The sequence below is a fragment of the Phyllobates terribilis genome, unplaced genomic scaffold (genome assembly GCF_046119375.1).
Source record: "Phyllobates terribilis strain yellow unplaced genomic scaffold, ASM4611937v1 Scaffold_14__1_contigs__length_39327217, whole genome shotgun sequence".
Lineage (NCBI taxonomy): Eukaryota > Metazoa > Chordata > Amphibia > Anura > Dendrobatidae > Phyllobates > Phyllobates terribilis.
This window is the reverse complement of record NW_027362774.1, coordinates 23,686,671-23,706,867: the sequence shown is the minus strand read 5'-3', so window position 1 is coordinate 23,706,867 and position 20,197 is coordinate 23,686,671. Positions and strand designations below refer to the sequence as shown.

The window sequence follows — 20,197 nt, the reverse complement described above, 5'->3', positions numbered from 1 at the left end:
CCCTCTAGATATCTATCCCTCTAGATATCTATCCCTCTATCTATCTATCTATCTATCTATCTATCTATTATCTATCTATCTATCTGTCTATCTATCTATCTATCCCTCTAGATATCTATCCCTCTATCTATCTATCTATCTATCTATCTATCTATCCTTCTATCTATCTATCTATCCCTCTAGATATCTATCCCTCTATCTATCTATCCCTCTATCTATCTATCTATCTATCTATCTATCTATCTGTCTATCTATCCCTCTAGATATCTATCCCTCTATCTATCTATCTATCTATCTATCTATCTATCTATCTATCTATCTATCTATCTATCTATCTATCTATCTATCTATCCTTCTATCTATCTATCTATCCCTCTAGATATCTATCCCTCTATCTATCTATCTATCTATCTATCTATCTATCTATCTATCTATCCCTCTATCTATCCCTCTAGATATCTTTCCCTCCCTCTATCTATCTATCTATCTTCTCTATCTATCTATCTATCTATCTATCCCTCTATATATCTATCTATCTATCCCTCTATATATCTATCTATTCTATATAACTTTCTATATCTGTATTTTTCTAGCTGTAAACATAGACTAGAAAACAACGCACCTTAAATTCATGCAGCGATTTTGTCTCTTTAATGCCAAGAGGTTCAAAGTGCCGCACTACTTGTATATACTATACATTTTCACACCTATTCTATAAGCACCGCATGACTTACAGACATCCTCCCCCCTCCACAATGGCGGCTCCTTGGAACTTGGAAGCTCATCAGAAATTAACAGGGATCTCAAATTGTTCAACACTAAAAATTCCAAAACTTTTAACAACTTTCACAACTGCCGGGGTGAAACGAAACGCGATGTAACCCGACGGCACTTTCTTCTATTTGATTAAACAAAGGTGAAAACTGATAAATATTCAGGAGCCCCGTTGTAATGATTTCTTTAACATAAGACACTGCTCAGGATAAGGGGGAGAAAAGAAAAAAAAAACCTGCATGTGTTTTACACTCTCCAAAGTGTTTGCTAATTAGAAAAACACAAACACTATATTTATCTTCTTTATACAATTACCCAGCATCCTACTACCTACTGTGGAAAGTCACTAGGATCCATTATCTAACATTGTAAATTGGTGAAAAAAAAAGAATTTACATGTATCCATAGGAACCAGCCGCTTACTTGTTTTACTAAATGTTAATTACTGAATGGCTGTCATTAAATTATACGTATTATAATTTTATTAGGATAGACTGTGTGTCCTATAAAGGAGGGTCCAAGGCAGAGGACCACTCTGTATTAGCCGCAGCAGAGACATTGCAAAGGTGCTTGGATCCCTCCTATATTATCTGCAGAGAGCCAATGTAATCTCAGTTATCACACATTTCCAACCTGGAGCCTGTGGCAATCAAAAGTTCCAATCAGTAGTCCAGAATATTGGGGATTTCTAACCTGGTCAGGGTCTACCGATGCGGCCCAAGGTGATCTTGGTAAACATGTTTTAGGTTTGTCAACCACCCTGGCTCTGCAGGAAGAGAACACATACTTTTTTCACTTTTATAATGTTTTTTTGTTATCCCTAATTTTCTAACTTGAAGAACTCTAGAGAGGGGCAGAAGAGCACACCTCTGAGGGGGTGGTCATGCTCACCTGGTGGTGTTGTATGAAGGCACCACATCTGTTTAAGCATAAATATCCGCTGCTGCCCCATGGCTGGAGGAGATATCTTCCAGATTTATATTTACCAGAATGATGAGAATCACATTAGGCAGGCTGCGCTGCAAGAAATGAGGAGCTTGGAGCTTTAGATAAGGTTTTATTAGTATCAACGCGTTTCGTGCCAGTCCGATGCCTTTCTCAAGGTTAAAAAAAAAACAAATCAGTACCAACGCGTTTCGGCGCCGGACCAATGCCTTTCTCAAGGTCAAAAAAAACAATCAGTACCAACACGTTTCGGTGCCAGACTGTTGCCTTTCTCAAAGTCATAAAACCAAATCAGTACCAACGCGTTTCGGTGCCAGACCAGTGTCTTTCTTAAGGTAAAAACAAAAACAGTACCAACAAGTTTCGGAGCAGGACTGGTGGCTTTCTCAAGGTCAAAAAAACAAGCCAGTACCAACCGGTCTGGGGCTGAAACGCATTGGTACTAATAAAAACCTTGTCTGAAGCTCCAAGGCTCCTCATTTCTCGCAGCGCAGCCCACCTAACCTGATTCTCTCCATTCTGCTAATCCCCTAATTTAGCATCTAACAAAAAAAAATTCTAAAAAAAAAAAAATGCATCCAAAATGGAGACTAAATTGGAGTAAATTTTCCCTTTCGAAAACCATGGGATACGATTGTATATTGTATACTCCCATTTTTATATGATTATAATACGTTACGTTTATGGCCCGGAGATTACAGTAAATTTGCACCAAATTTACCTTTTTCTGTTCTTTTCATCTCCATTTAATTGGAAGCAACAAAAAAAAAGTGCCAATCAACTGGCATAATCATCTAGATTCCCTTACAATCCATTTAATATAAAAATATTTCTGGTAAATTGCTAAGTGCATGATACTTTCCTCAGTGCTTTAGTAATATACAAATAGTATCCAGTGTATCCAATGAATAAGAATACATTGTTACATGAAGCAAAAAAGGAAGTGACTGCTGCATTTTGTTTACTGGTTGCCTAGTTACCGTGCACTCCGACAGAAGAGGTAGAATGCAAGAATACAACCCAATAGCAAGTCAGTGACCTGAGGTTCTAGGAAAATTGCACCATAAAGTATAAATACTACATATGTCATCAAAATATTCTATACCTAGGAGGAGTGAATGTTTTGTTATCCTGTTATTTCCAAGAACCCACCACTACTTACTAAAAAAATGATGATCACTGCCAGGGGTGGATTAAGAGTAGCAAGGGCCCCGGGCAGTTTAGAAGGCGCGGCCCCCCCCCACACACACACCTGATTTATCACGTGACATGTCACATGATCCCCTGTGATAGATCATGTGATAGATCACGTGAAATTAATTTGGCACAATATTAATTATAATATTTTTTTTTAGGCTGTGTGCCCACTATGCGTTTTTTAAGCGTTTCCGCAGCCGCAATTCCGCTGCAGAAACGCTTAAAAAACTCTTGGTAGAAGGCCTGCCATGTTCCCCAATGATAATCCGCATATGCTGTGTACATGCTGCGGAAATTTCAGCTGCGGATTATCATTGCGGAAAAATCAGCAGCATCACCAATTATTTTGCGGAAGCGCGGCGTTTTCGCCGCCATTGACTTGCATTAGAACGCATGGATTCCGCATCACTGAATCTGTAAATGCGGAATCCATGCGTTTCAATGTGCGGATGGTACCCGGGTGTGGAGGACAGGAGACTCTCCTCCGGACCCGGGTACCATAAAACCTGTAAAAAAAGAATAAAATAAAAAATAAATATTATACTTACCTTCTGATGGCCCCCGGTGTCTTTATCCGATGCGTCCTGGCTTGCTGGCAGCTCGCGATGGTCTGAAAAGGACCTGCCGTGACGTCATTTAGTCATGTGACGGGTCACGCGACCGCTGACGTCGGCAGGCCATCAGAAGGTAAGTATAGATTTTTTATTTTTTACCATTCTTTACGGTCACACTATATAAATCCATGCTGGTTGCATGGATTTATATAGTGTGACCAAGTTGTCAAGCACTTTCCAAGTGATGTTAAAATCGCTTTGAATGCGCTTGTCAACCCGCATGCGGAAATGCATGTGAAGAACGCTTCACATCCGCATGTCCCTGGCAGGAAAAAGCATGTACAATCCGCATGTAAAATCCGCATGTACAATCCGCATGCAAAATCCGCATGCGTTTTTTCTGCCAGGGAGATGCAGAAATGCTCAAAAAAAATCCGGAACATTTCTGTATCGTGGGCACATAGCCTTACATTAATTGTATGACTCAATATTGAGCACATGTAGCCATCTATACACAGCAGGAGGCTGCACGTAGCCATCTATACACAGCGGGAGGCCGCACGGTGCCATCTATACACAGCAGGAGGCCGCATGGTGCCATCTATACACAGCAGGAGGCCGCATGTAGCCATCTATACATAGCAGGAGGCCGCACGGCGCCATCTATACACAGCAGGGGGCCGCACGGCGCCATCTATACACAGCAGGGGGCCGCACTGCGCCATCTATACACAGCGGGAGGCTGCACGTAGCCATCTATACACAGCGGGAGGCCACACGGTGCCATCTATACACAGCAGGAGGCCGCACGGCGCCATCTATACACAGCAGGAGGCCGCATGTAGCCATCTATACATAGCAGGAGGCCGCACGGCGCCATCTATACACAGCAGGGGGCCGCAGGGCGCCATCTATACACAGCGGGAGGCTGCACGGTGCCATCTATACACAGCGGGAGGCCGCACGTAGCCATCTATACACAGCGGGAGGCCGCACGGCGCCTTCTATACACAGCAGGAGGCCGCACGGCGCCATCTATACACAGCAGGAGGCCGCACGGCGCCCCCCCCAGAGACAACAGGAGGCCGCACGGCGCCATCTATACTCAGCAGGAGGCCGCACGTAGCCATCTATACACAGCAGGAGGCCGCACGGCGCCATCTATACACAGCAGGGGGCCGCACGGCGCCCCCCCCCCCAGAGACAGCAAGAGGCCGCACGGTGCCATCTATACTCAGCAGGAGGCCGCACGTAGCCATCTATACACAGCAGGAGGCCACACTGCGCCATCTATACACAGCAGGAGGCCGCACGGCGCCATCTATACACAGCAGGAAGCCGCACGGCGCCATCTATACACAGCAGGGGGCGCACAGCACCATCTATACACAGCAGGGGGCCGCACGGCGCCATCTATACACAGCAGGGGGCCGCACGGCGCCATCTATACACAGCAGGGGGCTGCACGGCGCCATCTATACACAGCAGGGGGCCGCATGGGGCCATCTATACACAGCAGGGGGCCGCACGGCACCATCTATACACAGCAGGAGGCCGCACAGCTCCATCTATACAGAGCAGGGGGCCGCACGGCGCCATGTATACACAGCGGGAGGCCGCACGGCGCAATCTATACATAGTGGGAGGCCGCACGGCGCCCCCCCCAGAGACAGCAGGAGGCCGCACGTTGCCAACTATACTCAGCAGGAGGCCGCACGCTGTCACGCATGCAGTCATGCACACACACAAACATATCCAGACATATACATACATACACGCATAAACACATTTGAAACACAAAAATACATATAAACAGACATCACACAATATCTGCCTACACACACACACACACACACACACATACACATACACATACACATACACATACACACACTCACCATCCCCCGGCTCCATTCCTCTTGCCTGCTCTGACTTCTCCGTTGCAGCAGTGCAGGCCGGGCGCGCACTGCGTGACGTCACAGCTAGGAGACACGGCCGCGCACAGGGCCGTGTCTCCTAGCAGTGACGCGGCCGGGCCAGCACAGGGAAGTTAACTGCTGCAGTGCTGGCCCGGCCGATGAAGAAGTAGCGGCGGCCGCTGCTGGGGGAGCGGTCCGGGGCCCCCCCTCCCTCCACTGCTACCGGTATGTGCCGCGGCGGCCCGCACATATAATGAGGGCAATCCGGCATTAGACACCCCGCCCGGAGCCGCGAGCCCCCTGCAGGCTCGGGGCCCTGGGCGGTAGCCCGGATTGCCCTCATTATAATCCGCCTATGATCACTGCACCATCCGACAGGAGTGGACAGAACACAGTGATGTCATGTAATGCAAGTTTCCTAAGCAATGAGTGACTTACGGAAACTCCCTGCGTACCATCTTTTGTGGGGCCTATGGCCCCCTAGACTGGCTGGCCATGGGCACAATTACCTCACTACTCAGTTGTCCCTTGTCAATCAGTGAGCAGACCACATTCACCAGGCTAGACAAACCTGCTGAATTAATATGTTCACATGACTATAAATAACTATTCTAGATAACTTAGAAGGTAGAACAGGTCATTAGGTAGCTGCCAGTCATATGGCTTTAGGCCAGCCCAGCAGCTACCACTCCTGTTGGCACAGCCATATTAACTCCTACAGACTTTGGTCGAACACTAGATGCCAGATATTTGCAAAAGAAATTGGCAGAAGATGTACCGTATATTGAAATTCCAACATGGACAAACAAATTACCCCCAAAGAGTGGACGTTCAAGACTGCCCTGCTTTTATACATTAAAACATATGTTTAATGGATGTGGATAACTTTGGCAAAACTTATAACTGGCCAGTGCTGATGTGTGCATGAGATTTCTGAAATCTCCTAGACTTTGCAGGTATTGTAAAACGCAGCTGAAAATTTGCATAAAAAAACGAATCAAAAAAACGCTGAAAAAAACATGATGTGTGAACATAGCCTTACGCTGACGTCAAGTCGACAGAGCGGAGGCTTCTCTTCCGCTCTCCTTTCTTGACGGGACAACACTGTCAATGTCAGGCTGATTGACGGCCGGCTTCCCGCTGCTTAACTGAGACAGTCACTCCCTGTCGACAGAGCACAGTGGAATAGGAAGAGCTGCTCTAATAGTGTGAGGTCAAATGAAGCAGCAGAATCGCAGGCAGGAGCGGTCCGCTACCGCTCTGAGCCACCACAGATCGGCAGAATATAAAATGGTCCGAGATAACCCAGTTAATTGTACTTTCAATATATTTTGAAATAATAATACTATCATAGGTCTTATCATCAAGGAAAAACCATGACAAAAAGTGCGTCTTACTAAAAGTTTTATAGTTTTACATTTTTGTAAAATAGTTTTCATTAATAGCTTTACCTTAAAATCTTCAGGAAGGAGCAGTTTTGACGTTCGTAGAAAACTTAAGATGTAGCGGAAAATTTCCCCATCCCGGTCGATAAAGTAATGCTGTTTTAAACTGTCCAGTACGATGGGTTCTGTGCCATTAAATAGACGACTTATTCTGAGGAATAAAGAAAAAACATTTGTTATAAAACAAAAATCACTCCGATTTTACTCACTCTTTTTTTCACTTTTTTACTATTTTTGCTCCATGATTTAGAAAAAGTACTTTTTTTCTGTTGTGTTTTAAATCATGAGAGACAATTTTTGGAAATGTTTCTTATTATTACATTCTAATTTACCAGTGTTTCCTTTTGTAAAAACCTTGTTTTTTTTAAGCAAGACAAGTAAACAGTAAAGAAACGTTAATAGTAACATGTTTGTCTGCCTTAGTTCCTCTGCTTTCCATATGGATTTCTAGGTTCTACCAATGAGTGCTGTGTGGGAGAAGTAACCAATTGTAAGCCACATTCCTACATGGAGCAGTTCATCAACACATCCTCAAGTGGACAGGAGGTTTGCTTTAAAGAGTAATTCGTTTTAGCAAGCATTATTATAGTAGATATATTTTCGTGCATATCTACAGTATCCTTGTAATTATATTCTTGTACATAGGGGGCAGTATTATAGTAGTTATATTCTTGTACATAGGAGCAGTATCATAGTAGTTATATTCTTGTACATATGGGCAGTATTATAGTAGTTATATTCTTGTACATAGGGGGCAGTATTATGGTAGTTATATTCTTGTACATAGGGGGCAGTATTATAGTAGTTATATTCTTGTACATACGGACAGTATTATAGTATATTCTTGTACATAGGGGGCAGTATTATAGTAGTTATATTCTTGTACATAGGAGCAGTATTATAGTTGTTATATTCTTGTATATAGGGGGCAGTATTATAGTAATTATATTCTTGTAGAGAGGGGCAGTATTATAGTAGTTATATTCTTGTAGATAGAGGCAGTATTATAGTAGTTATATTCTTGTAGATAGGGGCAGTATTATAGTAGTTATATTCTTGTAGATAGGGGCAGTATTATAGTAGTTATATTCTGGCACATAGGAGTAGTATTATAGTAGTTATATTCTTGTACATAGGGGGCAGTATTATAGTAGTTATATTCTTGTAGATAGGAGCAATATTATAGTAGTTATATTCTTGAAGATAGGGGCAGTATTAAAGTAGTTATATTCTGGTACATAGGAGTAGTATTATAGTAGTTATATTCTTGTACATAGGGGGCAGTATTATAGTAGTTATATTCTTGTACATAGGGGGCAGTATTATAGTAGTTATATTCTTGTAGATAGGAGCAATATTATAGTAGTTATATTCTTGTACATAGGGGGCAGTATTATAGTAGTTATATTCTTGTACATAGGGGGCAGTATTATAGTAGTTATATTCTTGTAGATAGGAGCAATATTATAGTAGTTATATTCTTGTACATAGGGGGCAGTATTATAGTAGTTATATTCTTGTACATAGGGGCAGTATTATAGTAGGTATATTCTTGTACATACGGACAGTATTAAAGTATATTCTTGTACATAGGGGGCAGTATTATAGTAGTTATATTCTTGTACATAGGAGTAGTATTATAGTAGCTATATTCTTGTACATAGAGGCAGTATTATAGTAGTTATATTCTTGTAGATAGGGGCAGTATTATAGTAGCTATATTCTTGTAGATAGGGGCAGTATTATAGTAGTTATATTCTTGTACATAGGGAGCAGTATTATAGTAGCTATATTCTTGTACATAGGGGCAGTATTATAGTAGTTATATTCTTGTAGATAGGGGCGGTATTATAGTAGTTAAATTCTTGTAGATAGGGGCAGTATTATAGTAGTTATATTCCTGTACATAGGGGCAGTATTATAGTAGTTATATTCTTGTACATAGGAGTAGTATTATAGTTGTTATATTCTTGTACATAGGGAGCAGTATTATAGTAGTTATATTCTTGTAGACAGGGGCAGTGTTATAGTAGTTTTATTCTGGTACATAGGGGGCAGTATTATAGTAGTTATATTCTTGTAGATAGGGGCAGTATTATAGTAGTTTTATTCTGGTACATAGGAGTAGTATTAAAGTAGTTATATTCTTGTACATAGGGGGCAGTATTATAGTAGTTATATTCTTGTAGATAGGGGCAGTATTATAGTAGGTATATTCTTGTACATACGGACAGTATTATAGTATATTCTTGTACATAGGGGGCAGTATTATAGTAGTTATATTCTTGTACATAGGAGTAGTATTATAGTTGTTATATTCTTGTACATAGGAGCAGTATTATAGTAGCTATATTCTTGTACATAGAGGCAGTATTATAGTAGTTATATTCTTGTAGATAGGGGCAGTATTATAGTAGTTATATTCTTGTACATAGGAGCAGTATTATAGTAGTTATATTCTTGTAGATAGGGGCAGTATTATAGTAGGTATATTCTTGTACATACGGACAGTATTATAGTATATTCTTGTACATAGGGGGCAGTATTATAGTAGTTATATTCTTGTACATAGGAGTAGTATTATAGTTGTTATATTCTTGTACATAGGAGCAGTATTATAGTAGCTATATTCTTGTACATAGAGGCAGTATTATAGTAGTTATATTCTTGTACATAGGAGCAGTATTATAGTAGCTATATTCTTGTACATAGGGACAGTATTATAGTAGTTATATTCTTGTAGATAGGGGCAGTATTATAGTAGTTATATTCTTGTAGATAGGGGCAGTATTATAGTAGTTATATTCTGGTACATAGGAGTAGTATTATAGTAGTTATATTCTTGTACATAGGGGGCAGTATTATAGTAGTTATGTTCTTGTACATAGGAGTAGTATTATAGTTGTCATATTCTTGTACATAGGGAGCAGTATTATAGTAGTTATATTCTTGCAGATAGGGGCAGTATTATAGTAGTTTTATTCTGGTACATAGGAGTAGTATTAAAGTAGTTATATTCTTGTACATAGGGGGCAGTATTATAGTAGTTATATTCTTGTACATACAGGGCAGTATTGCAGTAGTTATATTCTTGTACATAGGAGCAGTATTATAGTAATTATATTCTTGTACATAGGGAGCAGTATTATAGTAGTTATATTCTTGTACAGTATAAACCAAACGTTTGGACACACCTTCTCATTTAAAGATTTTTCTGTATTTTCATGACTTTGAAAATTGTACATTCACACTGAAGGCATCAAAACTATGAATTAACACATGTGGAATTATATACTTAACAAAAAAGTGTAAAACAACTGAAAATATGTCTTATATTCTAGGTTCTTCAAAGTAGCCACCTTTTGCTTTGATGACTGCTTTGCACACTCTTGGCATTCTCTTGATGAGCTTCAAGAGGTAGTCACCGGAAATGGTCTTCCTTCACAGGTGTGCCCTGTCAGGTTTAATTAGTGGGATTTCTTGCCTTATATATGGGGTTGGGACCATCAGTTGTGTTGTGCAGAAGTCTGGTGGATACACAGCTGATAGTCCTACTGAATAGACTGTTAGAATTTGTATTATGGCAAGAAAAAAGCAGCTAAGTAAAGAAAAACGAGTGGCCATCATTACTTTAAGAAATGAAGGTCAGTCAGTGCGAAAAATTGGGAAAACTTTGAAAGTGTCCCCAAGTGCAGTTGCAAAAACCATCAAGCGCTACAAAGAAACTGGCTCACATGAGGACCGCCCCAGGAAAGGAAGACCAAGAGTCACCTCTGCTTCTGAGGATAAGTTTATCCGAGTCACCAGCCTCAGAAATCACAGGTTAACAGCAGCTCACATTAGAGACCAGGTCAATGCCACACAGAGTTCTAGCAGCAGACACATCTCTACAACAACTGTTAAGAGGAGACTTTGTGCAGCAGGCCTTCATGGTAAAATAGCTGCTAGGAAACCACTGCTAAGGACAGGCAACAAGCAGAAGAGACTTATTTGGGCTAAAGAACACAAGGAATGGACATTAGACCAGTGGAAATCTGTGCTTTAGTCTGATGAGTCCAAATTTGAGATCTTTGGTTCCAACCACCGTGTCTTTCTGCGACGCAGAAAAGGTGAACGGATGGACTCTACATGCCTGGTTCCCACCGTGAAGCATGGAGGAGGAGGTGTGATGGTGTGGGGGTGCTTTGCTGGTGACACTGTTGGGGATTTATTCAAAATTGAAGGCATACTGAACCAGCATGGCTACCACAGCATCTTGCAGCGGCATGCTATTCCATCCGGTTTGCGTTTAGTTGGACCAACATTTATTTGTCAACAGGACAATGACCCCAAACACACCTCCAGGCTGTGTAAGGGCTATTTGACCAAGAAGGAGAGTGATGGGGTGCTACACCAGATGACCTGGCCTCCACAGTCACCAGACCTGAACCCAATCGAGATGGTTTGGGGTGAGCTGGACCGCAGAGTGAAGGCAAAAGGGCCAACAAGTGCTAAGCATCTCTGGGAACTCCTTCAAGATTGTTCGAAGGCCATTTCCGGTGACTACCTCTTGAAGCTCATCAAGATAATGCCAAGAGTGTGCAAAGCAGTCATCAAAGCAAAAGGTGGCTACTTTGAAAAACCTAGAATATAAGACATATTTTCAGTTGTTTCACACTGTTTTGTTAAGTATATAATTCCACATGTGTTAATTCATATATTTGATGCCTTCAGTGTGAATGTACAATTTTCATAGTCATGAAAATACAGAAAAATCTTTAAATGAGAAGGTGTGTCCAAACTTTTGGTCTGTACTGTACATAGGAGCAGTATTATAGTAGTTATATTCTTGTACATAGGAGCAGTATTATAGTAGTTATATTCTTCTACATAGGGGCAGTATTATAGTAGTTATATTGTTGTACATAGGAGCAGTATTATAGTAGTTATATTCTTATACATAGGAGGAGTATTATAGTAGTTATATTCTTGTACATAGGAGGAGTATTATAGTAGTTATACTCTTGTACATAGGGGCAGTATTATAGTAGTTATATTTTTGTAAATAGGATCAGTATTATAGTAGTTATATTCTTGTACATAGGAGCGGTATTATAGTAGTTATATTCTTGTACATAGGGAGCAGTATTATAGTAGTTATATTCTTGTACATAGGGGGCAGTATTATAGTAGTTATATTCTTGTACATAGGGGGCAGTATTATAGTAGTTATATTCTTGTACATAGGAGCAGTATTATAGTAGTTATATTCTTGTACATAGAGAGCAGTATTATAGTAGTTATATTCCTGTACATAGGGGCAGTATTATAGTAGTTATATTCTTGTATATAGGGACAGTATTATAGTAGTTATATTCTTGTACATAAGGAGCAGTATTATAGTAGTTATATTCGTGTACATAGGGGCAGTATTATAGTAGTTATATTCTTGTACATAGGGGGCAGTATTGTAGTAGTTATATTCTTTTACATAGGGGTCAGTATTAAAGTAGTTATATTCTTATACATAGGAGCAGTATTATAGTAGTTATATTCTTGTACATAGGGACAGTATTACAGTAGTTATATTCTTGTACATAGGAGCAGTATTATAGTAGTTATATTCTTGTACATAGGAGCAGTATTATAGTAGTTATATTTTTGTACATAGGAGCAGTATTATAGTAGTTATATTCCTGTACATAGGAGCAGTATTATAGTAGTTATATTCCTGTACATAGGAGCAGTATTATAGTAGTTATATTCCTGTACATAGCAGCAGTATTATAGTAGTTATATTCTTGTACATAGGAGCAGTATTATAGTAGTTATATTCTTGTACATAGGAGCAGTATTATAGTAGTCATATTCTTGTACATAGGGGGCAGTATTATAGTAGTTACATAGTTACATAGTTTATAAGGCCGAAAAAAGACAAGCGTCCATCCAGTTCAGCCTATTTCTTGTGCACTGCAGCTATTCCGCAGCGTTGATCCAGGGGAAGGCAAAAAAAAACCAAACATGCGGTATAGGCCAATTTACATCATTGAGGAAAAATTCACTTCCCGACACCAATCTGGCAGTCAGAATAAATCCCTGGATTAATTAACTATCCTAAGCATAAGATGTAATTTTATTGTTCTCAAGAAAGGCGTCCAGGCCTCTCTTGAACTCATTAAGTGAGTTGGACATCACCACTTCCTCTCCCAGAGAGTTCCAGAGTCTCACGGCTCTGACCGTAAAGAATCCCCTTCTACGCTGGTGCAGGAACCTCCTTTCCTCCAGACGCATAGTGTGCCCCCTCGCCTTTGTCACCATCCTTGGTATAAACAGGTCATGGGAGAGATCTCTGTACTGCCCCCTGATGTATTTATACATGTTTATGAGGTCTCCCCTAAGCCTTCTCTTTTCCAACGTAAATAGGCCTAATTTTGACAACCTCTCTGGGTATTCTAGTCCCTCCATTATATAGTTATATTCTTGTACATAGGAGCAGTATTATAGTAGTTATATTCTTGTGCATAGGGGCAGTATTATAGTAGTTATATTCCTGTACATAGGAGCAGTATTATAGTAGTTATATTCTTGTACATAGGAGCAGTATTATAGTAGTTATATTCTTGTACATAGGAGCAGTATTATAGTAGTTATATTCTTGTACATAGGAGCAGTATTATAGTAGTTATATTCTTGTACATAGGGGGCAGTATTATAGTAGTTATATTCTTGTACATAGTGGCAGTATTATAGTAGTTATATTCTTGTACATAGGAGCAGTATTATAGTAGTTATATTCTTGTACATAGGAGCAGTATTATAGTAGTTATATTCTTGTACATAGGAGCAGTATTATAGTAGTTATACTCTTGTACATAGGGGGCAGTATTATAGTAGTTATAATCTTGTACATAGGGAGCAGTGTTATAGTAGTTATATTCTTGTACTTGGGAGCAGTATTATAGTAGTTATATTCTTGTACATAGGAGCAGTATTATAGTTATATTCTTGTACATAGGGGGCAGTATTATAGTAGTTATATTCTTGTACATAGGGGCAGTATTATAGTAGTTATATTCTTGTACATAGGAGCAGTATTATAGTAGTTATATTCGTGTACATAGGGAGCAGTGTTATAGTAGTTATATTCTTGTACATGGGAGCAGTATTATAGTAGTTATATTCTTGTACATAGGAGCAGTATTATAGTTATATTCTTGTACATAGGGGGCAGTATTATAGTAGTTATATTCTTGTATATAGGGGGCAGTATTATAGTATTTATATTCTTGTACATAGGAGCAGTATTATAGTAGTTATATTCTTGTACATAGCAGCAGTATTATAGTAGTTATATTCTTGTACATAAGGGGCAGTATTATAGTAGTTATATTCTTGTACATAGGAGCAGTATTATAGTAGTTATATTCGTGTACATAGGAGCAGTATTATAGTATTTATATTCTTGTACATAGGAGCAGTATTATAGTAGTTATATTCTTGTACATAGCAGCAGTATTATAGTAGTTATATTCTTGTACATAGGAGCAGTATTATAGCAGTTATATTCGTGTACATAGGAGCAGTATTATAGTATTTATATTCTTGTACACAGGGAGCAGTATTATAGTAGTTATATTCTTGTACATAGGGGGCTGTATTATAATAGTTATATTCTTGTACATAGGGGGCAGTATTATAGTAGTTATATTCGTGTACATAGGAGCAGTATTATAGTAGTTATATTCTTGTACATAGGAGCAGTATTATAGTAGTTATATTCTTGTACATAGGAGCAGTATTATAGTAGTTATATTCTTGTACATAGGGGCAGTATTATAGCAGTTATATTCTTGTATATAGGGACAGTATTATAGTAGTTATATTCTTGTACATAAGGAGCAGTATTATAGTAGTTATATTCGTGTACATAGGGGCAGTATTATAGTAGTTATATTCTTGTACATAGGGGGCAGTATTGCAGTAGTTATATTCTTTTACATAGGGGTCAGTATTAAAGTAGTTATATTCTTATACATAGGAGCAGTATTATAGTAGTTATATTCTTGTACATAGGGACAGTATTACAGTAGTTATATTCTTGTACATAGGAGCAGTATTATAGTAGTTATATTCTTGTACATAAGGAGCAGTATTATAGTAGTTATATTCGTGTACATAGGGGCAGTATTATAGTAGTTATATTCTTGTACATAGGGGGCAGTATTGCAGTAGTTATATTCTTTTACATAGGGGTCAGTATTAAAGTAGTTATATTCTTATACATAGGAGCAGTATTATAGTAGTTATATTCTTGTACATAGGGACAGTATTACAGTAGTTATATTCTTGTACATAGGAGCAGTATTATAGTAGTTATATTCTTGTACATAGGAGCAGTATTATAGTAGTTATATTTTTGTACATAGGAGCAGTATTATAGTAGTTATATTCCTGTACATAGGAGCAGTATTATAGTAGTTATATTCCTGTACATAGGAGCAGTATTATAGTAGTTATATTCTTGTACATAGCAGCAGTATTATAGTAGTTATATTCTTGTACATAGGAGCAGTATTATAGTAGTTATATTCTTGTACATAGGAGCAGTATTATAGTAGTCATATTCTTGTACATAGGGGGCAGTATTATAGTAGTTACATAGTTACATAGTTTATAAGGCCGAAAAAAGACAAGCGTCCATCCAGTTCAGCCTATTTCTTGTGCACTGCAGCTATTCCGCAGCGTTGATCCAGGGGAAGGCAAAAAAAAAACAAACATGCGGTATAGGCCAATTTACATCATTGAGGAAAAATTCACTCCCCGACACCAATCTGGCAGTCAGAATAAATCCCTGGATTAATTAACTATCCTAAGCATAAGATATAATTTTATTGTTCTCAAGAAAGCCGTCCAGGCCTCTCTTGAACTCATTAAGTGAGTTGGACATCACCACTTCCTCTCCCAGAGAGTTCCAGAGTCTCACGGCTCTGACCGTAAAGAATCCCCTTCTACGCTGGTACAGGAACCTCCTTTCCTCCAGACGCATAGTGTGCCCCCTCGCCTTTGTCACCATCCTTGGTATAAACAGGTCATGGGAGAGATCTCTGTACTGCCCCCTGATGTATTTATACATGTTTATGAGGTCTCCCCTAAGCCTTCTCTTTTCCAACGTAAATAGGCCTAATTTTGACAACCTCTCTGGGTATTCTAGTCCCTCCATTATATAGTTATATTCTTGTACATAGGAGCAGTATTATAGTAGTTATATTCTTGTACATAGGAGCAGTATTATAGTAGTTATATTCCTGTACATAGGGGCAGTATTATAGTAGTTATATTCTTGTGCATAGGGGCAGTATTATAGTAGTTATATTCCTGTACATAGGAGCAGTATTATAGTAGTTATATTCTTGTACATAGGAGCAGTATTATAGTAGTTATATTCTTGTACATAGGAGCAGTATTATAGTAGTTATATTCTTGTACATAGGAGCAGTATTATAGTAGTTATATTCTTGTACATAGGGGGCAGTATTATAGTAGTTATATTCTTGTACATAGGGAGCAGTGTTATAGTAGTTATATTCTTGAACATGGGAGCAGTATTATAGTAGTTATATTCTTGTACATAGGAGCAGTATTATAGTTATATTCTTGTACATAGGGGGCAGTATTATAGTAGTTATATTCTTGTACATAGGGGCAGTATTATAGTAGTTATATTCGTGTACATAGGGAGCAGTGTTATAGTAGTTATATTCTTGTACATAGGGGGCAGTATTATAGTAGTTATATTCTTGTACATAGGGGGCAGTATTATAGTAGTTATATTCTTGTACATAGGGGACAGTATTATAGTAGTTATATTCTTGTACATAGGGGGCAGTATTATAGTAGTTATATTCTTGTACATAGGGGGCAGTATTATAGTAGTTATATTCTTGTACATAGGGGGCAGTAGTATAGTAGTTATATTCTTGTACATAGGGGGCAGTATTATAGTAGTTATATTCTTGTACATAGGGGACAGTATTATAGTAGTTATATTCTTGTACATAGGAGCAGTATTATAGTAGTTATATTCTTGTACATAGGGGGCAGTAGTATAGTAGTTATATTCTTGTACATAGGGCAGTATTATAGTGGTTATATTCTTGTACATAGGAGCAGTATTATAGTAGTTATATTCTTGTACATAGGGGGCAGTATTATAGTAGTTATATTCTTGTACATAGGGGCAGTATTATAGTAGTTATATTCTTGTACATAGGAGCAGTATTATAGTAGTTATATTCTTGTACATAGGAGCAGTATTATAGTAGTTATATTCTTGTACATAGGGGCAGTATTATAGTAGTTATATTCTTGTACATAGGAGCAGTATTATAGTAGTTATATTCTTGTACATAGGGGGCAGTAGTATAGTATTATATGTAATACTCCAGCATTCATGATGATATTACAGGAGTGAGGACTTGCTCATTACAATCTGATAAATGTAGTGGAAATAAATAGGTTCTGAATAATGAAATCTGTAATGTGAAACATTTGTATACAGGTTTTGCATATTCTAAAAATCTATAATGACTCCTCATGATGAGATATTATTATTTCCATGTCCTCTATCCATGTCTCAGCTGGTTCGTGCCTTTGCGTCGATCATTAGATAAGTGCGCGGATTTCATCTTTGCAGACATATTTAGCTGTATTTTCTCTTTTGCGTCACTCATGTTTAGCAGCGAAGCCCCTGATCTCTGATGATAATTTCGGCACGGCAGAGATGTCTCCTTCCCTTCCCCCATCTCGTGTGCAGCTCTTCTCTACACATGATACACATGTTACAGCTGTAACACTAGGTCAATAGCCCCCGGCTCTGAATCTCATCGGGCCCTGGGCAATCTGCTGCCTGTGTTTACTGTATATTCCAGTGAGCAGAGTAGAAAGTGTTCATCTCTGAACGTCTAGTATGAGATTCATAGGGACAGGCCATCCCTATTACATCCTGATATGTATACATGTTAATGGAGATGTCGCCCTGCCGCCCCCCGCACCATCTTCTACACGTTCATTGGGATTTGTCTTGCAATAGATGACAATGTTACCCATCGTCCAGCTATTATCATAAATGTGAAGCTGTAACTCAACAATAACCAAACTGTAAAGCCTGGTTTTATTTTCACAATCAATCAAATATTTTAAAGATAAATTGCCACCAACTTATGTTTGCAATATGTATGTCTTATGGCTACTCTAGATGCACAACCCCTGAGCTCTCAGTCTGAATTATGGCATACAATATAGAAAGTTAAGGTGCCCAGTAACTTTAGATAACTAGGGGCTAAATTCCCATTAGACTGTGTGCACACGTTGCATTTTTTTGTCAACAAAACCTGAAGTCAGCAAAGTGAATGAGAATCCTGAAGACTCATGCACACATTGCAGATTTGATGCAGATTTAAATTTGCAGAGAGTCAATTCTTTCAGCGTTTTTTCCTGCAGATTTCACCCAGCCTTAGGCTAAGTTCCCACATGTTGTGTTCTTTTTACGTCAGAAATCTGCAGCAAAACTGATCTCTGGCAGGAAATCGGCTGCGTCAAAAACGCAGGTTTTGCTGCTTTTTTTTTATGCGGGTTTTTTTTTTTTCACTGTCTTTCTGTCTCTATGTATGCATGTACAGTACATAAAGTTCTGTGAAAAAAAGAACCCCATTCTATTTTTCCATCAAAAACACTGAAAAAATGCTGAAAAAAATGTACCTGTGTTTTTTGATGCGTTTTTTCGGCATTTTTTTCACCACCCATTACTTCTTATGGGTGACAAAACGATGAAAGAAGTGACATGCTCTATTTTCCAAAAACACAACCAAGGAACAAAATACACAGCAAAAAAAAACAAGATGTGTGAACAGAGAATTCTGGTTTCTCATAGACTTTGCTGGTACTGCAAAACGCAGCTGAAAATTTGCATAAAAATCTGCAGCAAAACACAATGTGTGGGAACATAGTCTAATGAGTGGGGAAAAATCTGCAGCAAAAACTCAGGCAAAAAAAAAAAGCAACAAAAACGAGCGTTTTTGCCACTGCATTTTTCCTGCCAAGAGATGCAAAAATGGTCCAAATACTTAATGTGTAAACATACCCTTATACTGACAGCTATTCCTCCTACCCATACATATGTATGGTCAACCGAGTGTGCATGCGTTCCTAATAGGAAAAGGCCTCTGCCAGACATTTGCTGGCAGGAAATCTCATGTATGTTAAATATGATATGCCCGACCCTATTTTCCCTCTTTATTTGCTATTATAAAGCATTCAGGACATCCTCATGACAATCAGATAGTCAGCCAATCTTCCCCAAATCAGTGACATTCATCTGATATATACTGTCAAATTAATGTCCTAAACTTTTTGGCTCACATTTGGAATGGCACGGTGAAACTATCACAAAATTTTGGAAGTCTGCAACCAGCCCTGGACCGGCCGGCAGCAGAAGAGGAGAATCCTCCGGTGGGCCACCACCCTCTTATATGAGCACTATATACTTGGATTGCTATGTACAGACAAAGGGCAGTACTTGGCACAATATACTTGAATCACTCTGTACAGATAAAGGCAGCATCTTATTAATTTAATAATCTACCCGGTTCACTGCTGTATAAATTTGTGATTGAGGATAATGTCGCATTTGCATGGAGCTTAAAAGTGGAGTCCTGGAGTTGGTTACTGGTGGGCCCTTGGCACCACGGAGGCACGTAGGAAGTGAAGATCAAAAACAGTAAAGTTTTAATGAAGAATATATATATATTTTTTTTAATAAACGCTACATACCCTTTAAGGCTCTGTTCAAACCAGCATTACAGAATCTGTTACTGATTATGTCATCTGTATTAAAGGCTGGCTGGTTAATAAATAATACACTAAAGATTTGTAACCAAAGTGTCTACAGGTACATTGAGCGATGGGGTCATTCTCATGGCCATGTCGTATTGTATGCCTGTAATTTCAGAAAACGTATGAAGCTTTCTATTGCACAATGCTTTCTGAAGATCCTCTCCCCGGAGGTTACCGTTGTAAACAGAGACACCATTCAGGATGCCTATGGGCCTCTCCTGCTGGAGGCCTAGACCAAACCTGGACAGAAGCCAGGTAGCCGAAAAGCCAAGGGTACATTCACACATACAATGGAAAATCTGTAACAAATTCATGCAATACATGCAGATTTGTCATAGATTGTTCTGCAAATTTCACTTTATTCACTGCAAAGAATTGCATGTATTACCTGGAACTTAAAATCTGCACCGCAGGTCAATTTCTGCTGCAGAGTTGGGAAAAATGGCTTCCACTTTGCCGCAGTTTTGCAGGCACAAATTCCTCCATGTGTGAA

At 39.0% G+C, this 20,197-nt stretch overlaps 1 protein-coding gene across 4 annotated transcripts in view; it reads right to left on the bottom strand.

Annotated features, from left to right (window-relative positions):
* The window catches only part of KCTD15 (potassium channel tetramerization domain containing 15), a 49,775-nt gene that overhangs the window by 18,485 nt on the left and 11,093 nt on the right, over window positions 1-20,197 (bottom strand). For all 4 annotated transcript variants that reach the window (XM_073659775.1, XM_073659774.1, XM_073659776.1 and 1 more), the window contains exon 3: window positions 6,841-6,985. In XM_073659775.1, the coding sequence (XP_073515876.1) occupies window positions 6,841-6,985 (145 nt within the window). The remainder of the gene's footprint in view (window positions 1-6,840; window positions 6,986-20,197) is intronic.